The following is a 12,200-nucleotide window of genomic DNA, read 5'->3' as shown; positions in this document are numbered from 1 at the left end:
TCAAAAACCTGTTTTGGTCATTTCCTTGACCTTCCCGATTTTAAAGTTCAACCCCAAGTGTTTCATGGGTTGTTGCTCTGAGAGGTTCAGCAACCTAATGATGCTGAGTTGTGGGTTATGATACGCGGTGTTAGGCTTAGGTTTAGCATTGAGGAATTTGCATTGATTACTGGGTTAGACTGTGAAGGTGACTGTAGTGTCTTAGATTTTAAGCAAGAGGTTAATAGTCTTTGTGAAAGATATTGGCCAACTTCGTCCTCTATCACTAAGGAATCTGTTAGGGAATGTTTTACCACCAAGAGGTGGGGTGATTCTGATGAGGATGCTGTGAAGTTGGCAGTTTTGTATTTCGTGGAGTGGTTCTTGCTTAGTGGCACTAAGCATAAAAATGTACCCAAGTCTATTTTAGATGTTGTAGATAGTGGGAGGTACAATGAATTTGCTTGGGGCCGGAGTTCTTTTGAATTGACTATTTCCTCATTGAAGGGTAAGCTTGATAGTTGGGTTGAGGGGGTTAGGAAGGCAAAGAGTTCGGGAAAGAGGCCGAGTGTTTTTTACACTTTGATTGGTTGTCCTCATGTTCTACAAGTTTGGTTCTACGAGTGTTGTAAGTACATGAAAGGTAAGTACTGCCAAAAGGAAAGCTCTCGTATTCCAAGGATCACTCAGTGGACATGCAATAGTCAACCTACTTTCAAAGTTTTGAAGACTACTATCTTTGATGTTTCCAAAGATAAGGTATATCTGTTTGTTGTAATTTGGTTTTTCAGTAGTTGTTTTTGTGTTGTTTTTTATTATTATTAATCTTTATAATTGAAATTTTAATTTTTGTGTTTTTTGATCACCGCAACTTTCAAATATGAGGCCCACTACCGGTGAGTTCAAAGCTTTGAACCGAGCAGTTTCAAGTTCGACACCGACTTCAACTCTTACAAGAGTCTTCCTGTCCCCGAAGAGCCAACTGTTGCTCAGAGTGACATTTCGTCAAGCTTCGAGGCCTTTTCGAGAAATTTCATGGGTTGGAGGTCAAGATCGATTCGTTGCATACTTCCCAACGAAGATTTCATCTCGATTTGGTTGAGTTGAAAGAGTTTGTGTACGCACGGTTGTTTCTTTTGGTGCTCAGATGGCTTCAATGCAGACACAGTTTTCTACTGTTTTTGCCGATTCCTATGCCAAGGTATTTTAGTTTTTCAATAGTTGTTTTTCGGTTTTTTTTAAGTTGTTTTATACTAATTTAATATGTAATTTCAATATAGGAAAAAGGCAGTGACTCTTCCAATGATGATGATGGAGGTGGTGATGAAGCAGATTTTGATTTAAATGAATCTGAAGAAACTGATGAAAATGAAGAAGAGAATGTTATGGGTGATGACGAAGGGGAGGGTAGTGAAGGTGAAGAGAAGGATGATCAAGCCGATGAAGATTCTGACTCAAAAGAAAAAAATGATAATGGCAGTGATGATGATGCCACTGATAGTGAGGAGAAGGTAGATAAGTAGACAATGTAACTAGGTTTTAGTTACTTTGTGTGGTTTATTTTGTTGTAAGTCCGTTTTAGGTAGTGCTCTTGTAATTCTATGTTATTGTTATGTCTCTTGTTATGTTTTATTTTTCGTAAATTTGCAACTATTTTCGGACTATTTATTTGTATTTATTATGTTATTTATATGGCTGTGTTTGTAGATTTTGTTGTTCGGAATTTATTGTTGGTCTTATTATTTTACTTGTTGTTTTTATTTTGTTATGTAGTTTTTTTTTAGTTGTTCAAGTATTTCACAAAAAATAACTTCACTTTTTTCCATTTTCTTTTTCCTTTATTTTCTGTATCAAGAATTTCGTTGATTTCAATGACGGCCCTACTCAAATAGATGTTGAGGCTACTGTTCGGTCAGGGGTAAAAGCAGTTGAGCTTATGGTAATGTTGCTTTTGTGTTGTTTTTTGGTTGTGTAAAGGTTGTTATTTTTTAACCATGCTCTAATTCCTTTTTAATACCATATATGAACAGATGTCTTCAGATGGAATTGGTGGTGATCCTTGTAAACAGATTTCAGTTTCTGAAAATGTTGAGGTTACGGATCGTCGTCTTGTTTGTTTTGAGGTATATATATTTTTTTTTTTTTGGTTGTTTTTTAGTTTCTTCATACTTTTTGTGTTTAACACTGTCTATTTTCTTTCATTTTTGTGGAAAAAATATATTAGATGGGTGCAACAGGTCTCAATGTTGATTCTAACATTGAACTTGAAGATGACCCAATTCCCGTTGAAGAAACTCCTCTTGTTGACAAGAGGAAATCTAAGAAACCCATAGCGCTGACGTCTCCGTTTATGGAGTATGACTCTTCCATTTCTAGTTCTAAAGATGGTTGGTTATGGAGTTGTTAAGTATGTGGCTGGGTTGTGTCCTCTCGATGATAAGATTGGTGAAGATGTAGAACATAAAGACGAGATTGATTTTGACTTGTGGCTTGGTGAAGGACGCCGATCGAAGAAAGATCCGTAAGTGTTTATTTTCAGCACCTTTGTTGTTTTTTTGTATTTTTTGTTTTTTACTTTACTATTTATGTTTCACTTTTTTTTTAAAAAATGTTAGGCATGATAAGGAGAAGGTTTACTTGAAGGGTAAGGATAAGATTGTTCCCCCTTTTCGTTTTGGCGTGGAAGATGTTGCAACCAAGATGTGGTTCCACAAGCTTGCATATCCTGGCCAATGTTTGACTAATTACGTAAGTTAATTTATTTTTTCTTTTGATTTTTTTCAAAAATTTCAGTCTATAGTTTTATTCATGTTGTTTGTTGGTTGTTTTTAAGTTGTTGAAATATAATTCATTTTCTGATTTTCCAACATTTATCATTTTTTATTGTTCAGCATCTGGACATCATTTTTTACTATCTACGTAAAAAAGGAAAGTATGCAAAGGAGCCAAAGGTTAAGTTCACAACCACCGATTGCTTATTCTTCAAAACCATTCATGCTTTGTATGAAAAATTTATTGCACAGAAAAAAAATCTTTTTTTGATAATCCCAAAGATGCCATTGCTGATTATATAAGAGGTAGAAAAATGTTATGTGGTTCCCCTTGGCATTTGTGCGATCATGTTTTCTTTATCATCCATATGGAGACTGAATCACATTGGATTCTTGGTCGATTGAATATTGAGGAAAGGCGTGTGTACATGTACAACTCCTTGTCGACTGCTATGAAAGATAGTGCTGCTATCAAAGCTTGTCAGCCATTTGCGGTGTTGTTGCCCCACTTTTTTGCTTTGTTTGATGAGTTCAAAAAGGAAAACAAACCGATTTGTTTAGACCCTTTCGAAGTTGTTAAGGTTGATGGTTTGCCTCAACAAACCTCTAAGTAAGTTGTTTTTATTTTTTATTTTCAAATGTTTTTAAAATTTGTAATGTTATTTTCCTTTTCTAAGTTTTTCTCGTCGTTGTTTTTTGGTTGTTTTGCGGATTTGTGGTTGTTTCGTTGCATCGTTCGCCGAATACTTTATTGATATGAAACCGATTCCTCCCATATTTGATGTTGAGAAACACCGTGATAGGCTTGCTGTGTTGTTCTATAAGTATGCTCGCATGAAAGAAGTGGAATTTATTGATAGTGAAGATGAGGCTCCTCCAAAGGGTCCAAAGAAGAATTTGTCTTAGTTATCTATTGGTTGTTGTTGGAAATACTACTTTTTTTTTTATGTAGCTTTTGTTTTTTCTATTACCAGATTATGTTCATAATCATAGACAAGTTGTTGTTTCTATCATGTTTTTTTCTTAATTGGAATTGGTTTTTAATTTGTTCATATTTTAGGATTTTTAATCTTTATATTTACTCTTACTCATGACAGCATACTATTAACAACCTTATTACAACCATCTGATAAACAACTAAATTGCATTTGTAATCACTTTATGTAGTTTATTTTTCCTTCTTATTAATTTCAACCTTCTTCCACTCATTTAATTAGTTATCTATAATATTTGATGTTCTTTTGTATATTAATGATAATAATACCAATTCCCTATTATCAATATCTCTCCACATAAAAAATCACAATAAAAAAATGTATGTAACAACCAATCGTAATATGCAGTATGTGTTTTCTAAATGTTTTAATATAGTTGTTTTTTGGTTGATGTGTAGTTGTTTCCACTTCTATGCTGTAATTCTTCCGGAGTCTTTTTGTTATGTCCCTTTTGTCCACACTTGCCACACTTGTTTTGTTTCTTTGTTTCCCAAGCTGCCATTCTTCTTTTCCTCGGTCTTCCGGACTTGATTCTCTCCTTTGGAGGCAACACTATGATTTCTTCAAAAAATCTGGAAGTTCCCATTCTCTTACGTTTCCAATGGGTATCTTGTTTCTTCATATGTTTGCGGCCATGCTTTTGATGTGTAGTATTGTGCACGGTAGTTGTATGTGTTTATGTTCAAGTCCTTCATGACGGCGATCGCATGGTTACATGGCATTTCATCTTTTGAAATCTATTGCATGTGCACGTCTTCTCCTTCAAGTTTACTATTCTTGTTCGTCTTCATCTATCACCTCAAACAGGGTTCGGTTTCTTTGGTTTCACCTGCAAGTTTTAAACCAACTTTAAAACAACCAAAAAACTATGCAAACACAACTGTTTTAATTTTACTTTATGCGAACGATAATCTGAACTTACTGTTAGTCGCAATGACTGTACATAGTTCCCTATGAGTTTTTTCTCAGATGATGGTGTCAGCCTTGTTGTGCATTTTTGTGCCTCCTTTCTATTATTGTATGTCCACTCTTGCATTTGTGCCCTCAAGCACTCCATTAATGTTGTCACTGGTGTTTCCCTTGCTGCTAAATTTGCTGAGTTCAAAGCCTCGGCTATGTTTGATGTCATGGTAGAGTACCTACAATTTGGACGGTTCGTCATAGTTCTACTTTTGGAAAAAAACTCAAACGCAACGCAAAAACAACGCAAATACAACGCTATAAATAGGTGAACATATCATTAATTTTATCCTCCTTATTAGTTTTCACTGTTGTTTTACGAATGATACCTTGACCATTTTTCATGGCCAATTTTCTCCGGTACGGTCTTATGCGCTTATCCAAGTTGTCTAGCTCCCTCATATGGAATTCAAACTCCATTTACGTGTAAGCTTTTGCGAGTACCGCAAAGAATGGCACTACGAAATGCTTTGCATTTTTCTTGAATTTTGTTTTGAGGTTCGACAAGAGGTGGAAGATGCGGTAGCCATGTGTTATTTCGGGGAACACTTTCCTAGTTGCTTTGATGATGCTTTCATGTCCGTTCCGATATTAGGCATTGACATTCTCGAACCCCGAATGCTTCTCTTATTTTTTTTAAGAACCACTCCCACGATTTATCGTTCTCGAATCAACTATGCAAGATGCTAGTGGAAAAATTTTAGATTCTCGCATCTTGTGTGTTGGCGAGTGAGCAACGTGCCTCCATACGCGGCCTTTAGGAATGTACCGTCTACCACGATGATTGGTTTGCGCTTGGCCAACCTTTTATAGCAGCATTTAATGCAACAAATGCATATTTGAAACTGTCATCATCATCTTTCTCTATGTCTATTAATGTTCCTGAATTTTAATCAAACAGGATTGTTTCAAACAACATGTACTCAACGAAATAACAACTCAAAAACAAGCTCGTTTTTCCACAAATATTATCAAAGTAAAATTTTTAAATTTTTTTTTACTCGGATTTGTTTTCCGTAGCATGTACAGTATCTAGGCAAGAGATTGTACGACTCTTTAGCATTTCCATGTAGCCGGGTTTGTGCTCGCTCTTTACTACGCCATGCTTTCATGTAATTCATCTTTATTCCGTATTTGTCTTTCATTTCGTCTTTATGTCTCAGGGGCTGCACTTTGTTTTCAGGTTCAAGAATTTTGGTTTTACAAAGTCTGCTATCAACTTTGATGTAGCTTGTCATTGATCTCCAAATCTTATTGTAACTGCACATGTGTGTTCTTCTTCGTAGCTCCTTATTATGAATGTTTCGTGTTTCCATTTTTTGTAGCCTTTAAACTCCATTTGCAGTTTGTGTCCAAACACACTATGTTGTATTCTTTTGTGCAAGATTTCACTACTTTGTATTGAAATGTCTTCTTGATTGCAAAGTAGCATAGTGTACTTATCAATGTTTCTTTGTCCTTGTAAATTTGCCCCTTCTCTATTGTTTCATGTCGTTTGTCATTGATGATCATCATTTCGTGTTGTCCACTTCCTCTTCTTCTTCTGGTTGTTTTCTAGTTGTTGTACCATTTCTGCAGCCCACAAGCTTTGCATAGTCGGTGAAGTCAAAATCTTCATCTACTGCGGTAGTTTTTTCTCTCGTTGTTGTCCGGTTGTTGTATGGTTGATTCGATGACACCGTTATTCTTGTTTCTAGGAAAAATGCATCAACTTCACCGGATCCCATCGTCTGCGCGATAGTTGTTGCTTGGAAGTTGTTGCCGTGTTGTTTCCGTGTTGCCGCAAGTCTTCCCGTGTCTTTGCGTTGTTCTCATACGATTCCATGATCATATTGTTCCACACCATTGTTTGGTTAGGTGGTGCCGTGTTACTGGTTTTGTTCACACACAATGGGTACCTTGTGAAATCAACCTCCTTCGTTAATAGCTTTATGTAGAACAACAGACTTTTGTCATCCTTGATTTGTAGTGGTTGGCCTCCTTCCTTCAGTTGATATTTCAGTTGTAGTTGTGTTGATTCATGGTTGCATTGGAGTTCTTCCATCATTATTCTCATTAGTTCCTCAAAAGTGCACTTGGTCGAAATTAATTCTCCACTTGATTCATAATCAACATAGTTTCTGTTGTCATCCCAATGCCCATTGCTCTGCACCAATATTTGTAATGGTTCCGTTTCCTGAAATAATGTAAATTATTTACTTGGTTCAGTTTTTGTAGTTGCAAACAACTATTTTAATCTGTCAAAACAACCAATAAACAACTATTTCCAACAATAACTTATGCATCTAACACTTTCATCTGACCGACTATTTATATAGGTTAAATTAACTATCAAACAACTATTTCAAAACTGATCACCAATTAATAACAGTAGATTCATATTTTCCAGTTTCTAGATCCCAAACAACTATTATTCCACTGTAAAACAACTTGTAAACAACAGTTTCAGAATAAAACACTGTAGCAACTATTTATATGCCTTAATGTTTATTTTCATGCAAACCGTTGTTGTTTTTTTCTCAGATTCATCAATATTTCATTATTTTTTCAATTTAATCCGGTTTTCATCAATTAATATCAAATTTCTATTCATCTACACTAAAATTTTTTTTCCACGTTCATGAAAAAATTTGTTTACCTTCAATTGTCCTTCTGATTCAATCATGGGTGAGTTTCTTTGATTTCCAGCTCTCCTTCTACTCGGTTCTTCTCCTCTGATCGCGATTTCTTTGTTCAATGATTGTTGTTTTTGAGTTTTTTTTGTACATCAATGGAGGTTTCCTGGTTTTTTTTTTTCCCTTTTCGTTTTTGATTTTGGATTTTCGGGATTCAGCTGGTTTCCTAGGAGTTCTACATTTTTTTAGATTTTGATTTTGCTGGATTTGGAAGAAAAATGGTTGAGATTGGGTTGTTGGGGTTGGATCGCTGGGTCACGAAGAAGCTGCGGCTGGTCACGAAGAAAAATGGTTGAGAATGGTGGTTTCCGTTTTCTCAGCCGGTATTTTTGTAATTACCAACTTTTTAGTTTCCACTTTTGTTTATTTCCTTTTTTAGGGCCATAAATGTAAATTTCATCTATTTTTGGTCTATAATAGAAAAAATCTCCAAATTTTACATTTTTATTACTATAAGAGAAAATAAACCAAATTAGAAATATTAAAGTTTTTTTTTTTTCAAAAATACGGGAGTCTTCTTCCCCAAAAAACTTCTCCTTCTTAAAAGAGCAAAATAAAGTGAGTTGTTCTTCGGAGGCAACACTCCACCCAAACAATCAAGTGATCGAGATCTGAAATTAATTGCCACCAAAGATGTAAAAGTTTTTTGTGATCTCCTCCATGAATGCCCACTAGGAACTTTGGGTTGATCTCCATTAACGCCGGCGATAAGCTTTTCTTCGATATTCTGCCATGGCAGTCGGATCATCGTAGGGAGATCTCCATGAAGCCGACGAGAAAGGATCAACAATCGAGGAGGAGATCTAATGAAATCATTGAATATCAACGATTGAGGGAGATCTCCTTGGATTTTCATATACCCACACATTTTGGGTTTTCTTTAAAAAAAAAAAAAACAAATCTGATTTTTTTTGAATAAAAAAAATTGATGTTGTTTATTGTGTTTTCTTAATTATTATGATAATTATTTGTTGTTGTTTGGTTGATTTACATACATTTTTACTATTTTTTTATGATTTTCAAAAATCTGGAAGAAAACTGCTACTGCATTTAATTTCTGGGAAATATAAAAAAGAACAGTGAGTGTGTGTTAAAATTTCAATATAAAAATATATTGCGTTTACGTTGTTTTTAAGTTTTTTTTACGTTGTTTTTTCATCTTCCCAAAATTAAAAGTTAAATGTACAGGCAATACAATAATAACACAAATATAACTGAATGTGACAAGAAGATATTGCAAATATGTAGAAAATTTATGCATACTGATGCAATAACAACATTAGTAGTTGTTTTGTGTGTTTGCTATAATTATTTGTTCGTCAATCGATATTGTTTTGGTCGAAAGCAACAAAAACTACACAATATCTACAAAAGAATAATTAAGTTGTTTTCATATTATTGTGAAGTTTTTTTTTTTTGTGTTGTTTTTGCAACATGAAAATATTACATAAAATCAAGTTATTTTCGTGTTATTTTAAAATTTGTTATGAATTACTATACACTACACTAGTTGTTCAACAAGTAAAAAAATAGAATTTTACATGTCAAAACAAAAATGTATCTTATCTCTTACATTAAGACATGTAAAATAATAAAAGATCACACATTATATTGATTTTCAATAAAGTGGGGGGGATTGATAGGAAGAGAATGTAAATATGAAGAAAAATTACTTATATTTAGTAATAACATTGTTCGTTATTTTACCGTTATTTTAAAGTTGTAAATACGTTGTTTGATTTTGTTGCTTTTTGAGCATGTTACTTTCACGTTGTTTGTACGTTGAGTTTCAGTTATTAAAATTTGTAGATTCTTTAAATTATATATACAGTTGTTTTTATGTTTTTATATCGTTGTTAAATGGTTGTTAACAATTTTAAAAAGCTACTAACAACTATTATTTTTTTAAAAAAAAAAAATATTATACCAATACTTGATGTAGAAATTAAAAATATAATAACAGTTGTTTCTCATTGTACTAAAAAATATAGACAAATAAAAAAAATTATAATTTTCAATATCCTATACAAGATACATGTGAAATTAAATAGAAAAATATTTAAAAAATTATAAAAACAAAGTTTCTTAAAAAATATTGCTCTCCAGCACATACAACCAAAACCAAATAGCTCAATTATTAATTCATGTACAGTAGCTTCAACTTTCTTAAAAGACTTTGAAACATTTTCTTGTATACTTTCAATGTTTGCAACTCATGACTTCATTCTACCAAAGGAATAGAAATGAACAACAAGTCTATTCTGATCAACTTTGAAGTTCATCATCACTAGAAATCAAGTCCTGCAGCAGTTAAAACAACATTAAACAAACTATAAAATAACTTTCTGGTATGATTTCTTCAAATGAATGAACCACAATCAGAGAACATTTCAAACAAGACAAATCAAAAAAACAAATTATAAACCTTGACAATATTTTTCTTTGGAAGCTTCAACTTGTCAACAACGTCAGAGATCTTATCACGCACCTAAAAATATTAGGATGACAAAAATAATAAAATAATGAACCAAATAAAATACGATTACTAGTTATACAATACTGCAAGTATATCATGTACTGATGAACAACATTAAAACAACAATATAACAACTAAAAAATAACATAATTTATAAAATTTAATAAATATGCAACTAAAACAATTCTAATTAAAACTCAAATACAATTGATAAATGTAAGACTTAACCTAATGATCTAGTTTTTTTAAAAAACTTAATAACCTTAGAATAAGAATCGTATAATAACTAAATTAAAGCTAAAAAATAATTAATTAGAAACAGAAAAAAAAAATGAGACACATAGATCATTTAAGGTTGAGCAATTCTTCTAACTAAATACATCAAAAAAAAATATAAACATAATAAAACAAGTATTTGAAACTAGATAAAGACAACAAAAACTAATACATTAATCTTTAAAGTTGTAACCTCATCATCATTATCTCACATTTTTTCCTGAAAAACCTCTTCAATGGATGACTTGGTGAAATAACAACAATAAAAAAAATTAAAAGATGAAACAACTATAAAACAACTTATAAACAACGTTAAATCAACGTATCCATTAAAATATTTAGATACGATTTCTAATTCATAAAAAAGATAAAATATAAATCAACAAAAGTAATATCTAAACAATACCACGAAAATGCTAACTTAAAGTTGAAATAAAATCACATTTGAATATGCCCTATTCCTTTAAGCTAGTGAAGAATTCTCTTAGGCATTTCACCAAACACTTAGCAAGTGTACTTTTATATGTATATATATGAGAACTCAACTTACAGAATAATAAGAACAAAATCCCTAAAATCTGTAAGAACAATAGAAAATTCAATAATAAATAAGCAAATAAACAACAAACTCTTATAAAAACTATCAAATCTAAACTTTATTTTTATAATTTTAGCAAGAAGAAGAAGAAGAAGAAGAAGAAGAAGAAGAAGAAGAAGAAGAAGAAGAAGAAGAAGAAGAAGAAGAAGAAGAAGAAGAAGAAGAAGAAGAAGAAGAAGACCTTACAAGCATCAATTGAACGACAATGGTGGCTTGAGAAGAGGCTTTGCGTGATGAAGAGAGGCTACATATGGTGATTGTGCGAAGACGAGTGTGAAAGTTTGATAAGTTTGATGAGAGAGTGAGAGATGACATGTTGAATCTAGATTTAAATGAGGTTAGATATGAGAAAGGAGAACAAAAGGTAAATATGTAATTATAAAACTTTAAAAAGTATTAAAGAAAATTTTAAAAAGTAAAAATGTTAAAAATTAGAAAGGATAATATAAATGTTAAAAATTGGTCAAAATAGTCATTTTGTGTAAAAATTCCTAAAAAAATTGTAGGATTTTTCTAAACAAATGGTAAAAGAAAAGGTTTTGTATATTTGGGTGTCGTGCTTTGCTGCTGATCCATTTTTCTAGGGAACTTGTTTTTATATCAAACTTGAATTTGTACTTTACCTTTTCATATATATTTTTTTATAATTAATAAATTAATTATTAAACTATATGTATAATTTATAGATTTTATAATATTTTAATAGTAATATAAAAAATAATTACTATTAGAATTTAAATATTAACTTATAAATAATTAAATTTGCATTACTTTATAAATAAATAAATATATAGTTTTAGTTTACATTTTTTAATAATTTAAATTATATACTTATAATATTTAGTGTTTTAGTTTTACTTGTCGCGTACCATAATTTTTGAGCTAGTCTATTCGTACTTACATGTTGTATCTTTTGTATTTCTGGTACCTTATCGCAATGGCAAAACTAGGGATGAATCAGAGGAGGGGCCAATTAATTTTTTTTTACAGTATAAAACTATTATTTTAACATTTAAAATAATTAAAGAAATAAATACCTCTACACAATTTATACCATCTCTAATAGATAGCATATAATTTGAGCTAAATTTAGCTAAAAAGAAAGGATTAATATCATATTTGGCCCAAATTTTATTATAGTGATTCAATGCATTAGTGGTAAAATTAATATTTTTTGATAAAAAAGTGTAAAAAAAATCAACAAAAACATTATATATCAGAAGTATATAAAAAATAAAATTTTAAAAATTGATAATTACATTAATTACATTAGTATCAGCACTCTCAATAGTTTCTCTGGACTATTTTTAAAATTTATCACCAAAAATCTATTTTTTATTTTCCAGCACACTTGTATATTATACTATACATCAACTTTTTTAAAATACACAAAAACTCAATTTTTTTTTAAAAAAATTATCATATTTTATTCATTTCAAATATATAATATTAATATATACATATATTCTC

The 12,200-nt window shown here is 31.5% G+C and overlaps 3 protein-coding genes across 3 annotated transcripts; 2 read left to right on the top strand and 1 right to left on the bottom strand.

Annotated features, from left to right (window-relative positions):
• The first annotated feature begins 1,115 nt into the window (after nt 1-1,115).
• Nucleotides 1,116-2,320, top strand: LOC133036642 (uncharacterized). The gene is made up of 3 exons (XM_061113231.1): nt 1,116-1,180; nt 1,260-2,102; nt 2,204-2,320. Exons 1-2 carry the CDS (start codon nt 1,127-1,129, stop codon nt 1,500-1,502), a joined length of 297 nt encoding a protein of 98 aa, XP_060969214.1. The 5' UTR covers nt 1,116-1,126; the 3' UTR covers nt 1,503-2,102; nt 2,204-2,320.
• Nucleotides 2,321-2,336: 16 nt separating this feature from the next.
• LOC133036641 (uncharacterized) lies at nt 2,337-3,009 on the top strand. The gene is made up of 2 exons (XM_061113230.1): nt 2,337-2,500; nt 2,595-3,009. The coding sequence occupies exons 1-2, from the start codon at nt 2,337-2,339 to the stop codon at nt 2,734-2,736; spliced, it is 306 nt and encodes a 101-aa protein (XP_060969213.1). The 3' UTR covers nt 2,737-3,009.
• Nucleotides 3,010-6,398: 3,389 nt separating this feature from the next.
• On the bottom strand, nt 6,399-7,829 carry LOC133036773 (uncharacterized). The gene is made up of 2 exons (XM_061113506.1): nt 7,344-7,829; nt 6,399-6,881 (listed from the first exon to the last, which is right to left on the bottom strand). The coding sequence occupies exons 1-2, from the start codon at nt 7,368-7,370 to the stop codon at nt 6,399-6,401; spliced, it is 510 nt and encodes a 169-aa protein (XP_060969489.1). The 5' UTR covers nt 7,371-7,829.
• Nucleotides 7,830-12,200: the final 4,371 nt, after the last annotated feature.

This window comes from Cannabis sativa, chromosome 4 (genome assembly GCF_029168945.1).
Source record: "Cannabis sativa cultivar Pink pepper isolate KNU-18-1 chromosome 4, ASM2916894v1, whole genome shotgun sequence".
NCBI lineage: Eukaryota > Viridiplantae > Streptophyta > Magnoliopsida > Rosales > Cannabaceae > Cannabis > Cannabis sativa.
This window is presented reverse-complemented; position numbering and strand designations above follow the sequence as displayed.

Excerpts from the sequence above, each read along its gene's own strand:
- LOC133036642 (XM_061113231.1), top strand. The coding sequence starts at position 1,127 with ATGGCTTCAATGCAGACACAGTTTTCTACTGTTTTTGCCGATTCCTAT. Across the intron at positions 1,181-1,259 it reads TTGCCGATTCCTATGCCAAG|GAAAAAGGCAGTGACTCTTC; the intron begins GTATTTTAGTTT and ends ATTTCAATATAG.
- LOC133036641 (XM_061113230.1), top strand. The coding sequence starts at position 2,337 with ATGACTCTTCCATTTCTAGTTCTAAAGATGGTTGGTTATGGAGTTGTT. Across the intron at positions 2,501-2,594 it reads CGCCGATCGAAGAAAGATCC|GCATGATAAGGAGAAGGTTT; the intron begins GTAAGTGTTTAT and ends AAAAAATGTTAG.
- LOC133036773 (XM_061113506.1), bottom strand. The coding sequence starts at position 7,370 with ATGATTGAATCAGAAGGACAATTGAAG. Across the intron at positions 6,882-7,343 it reads AATCAGAAGGACAATTGAAG|GAAACGGAACCATTACAAAT; the intron begins GTAAACAAATTT and ends ACATTATTTCAG.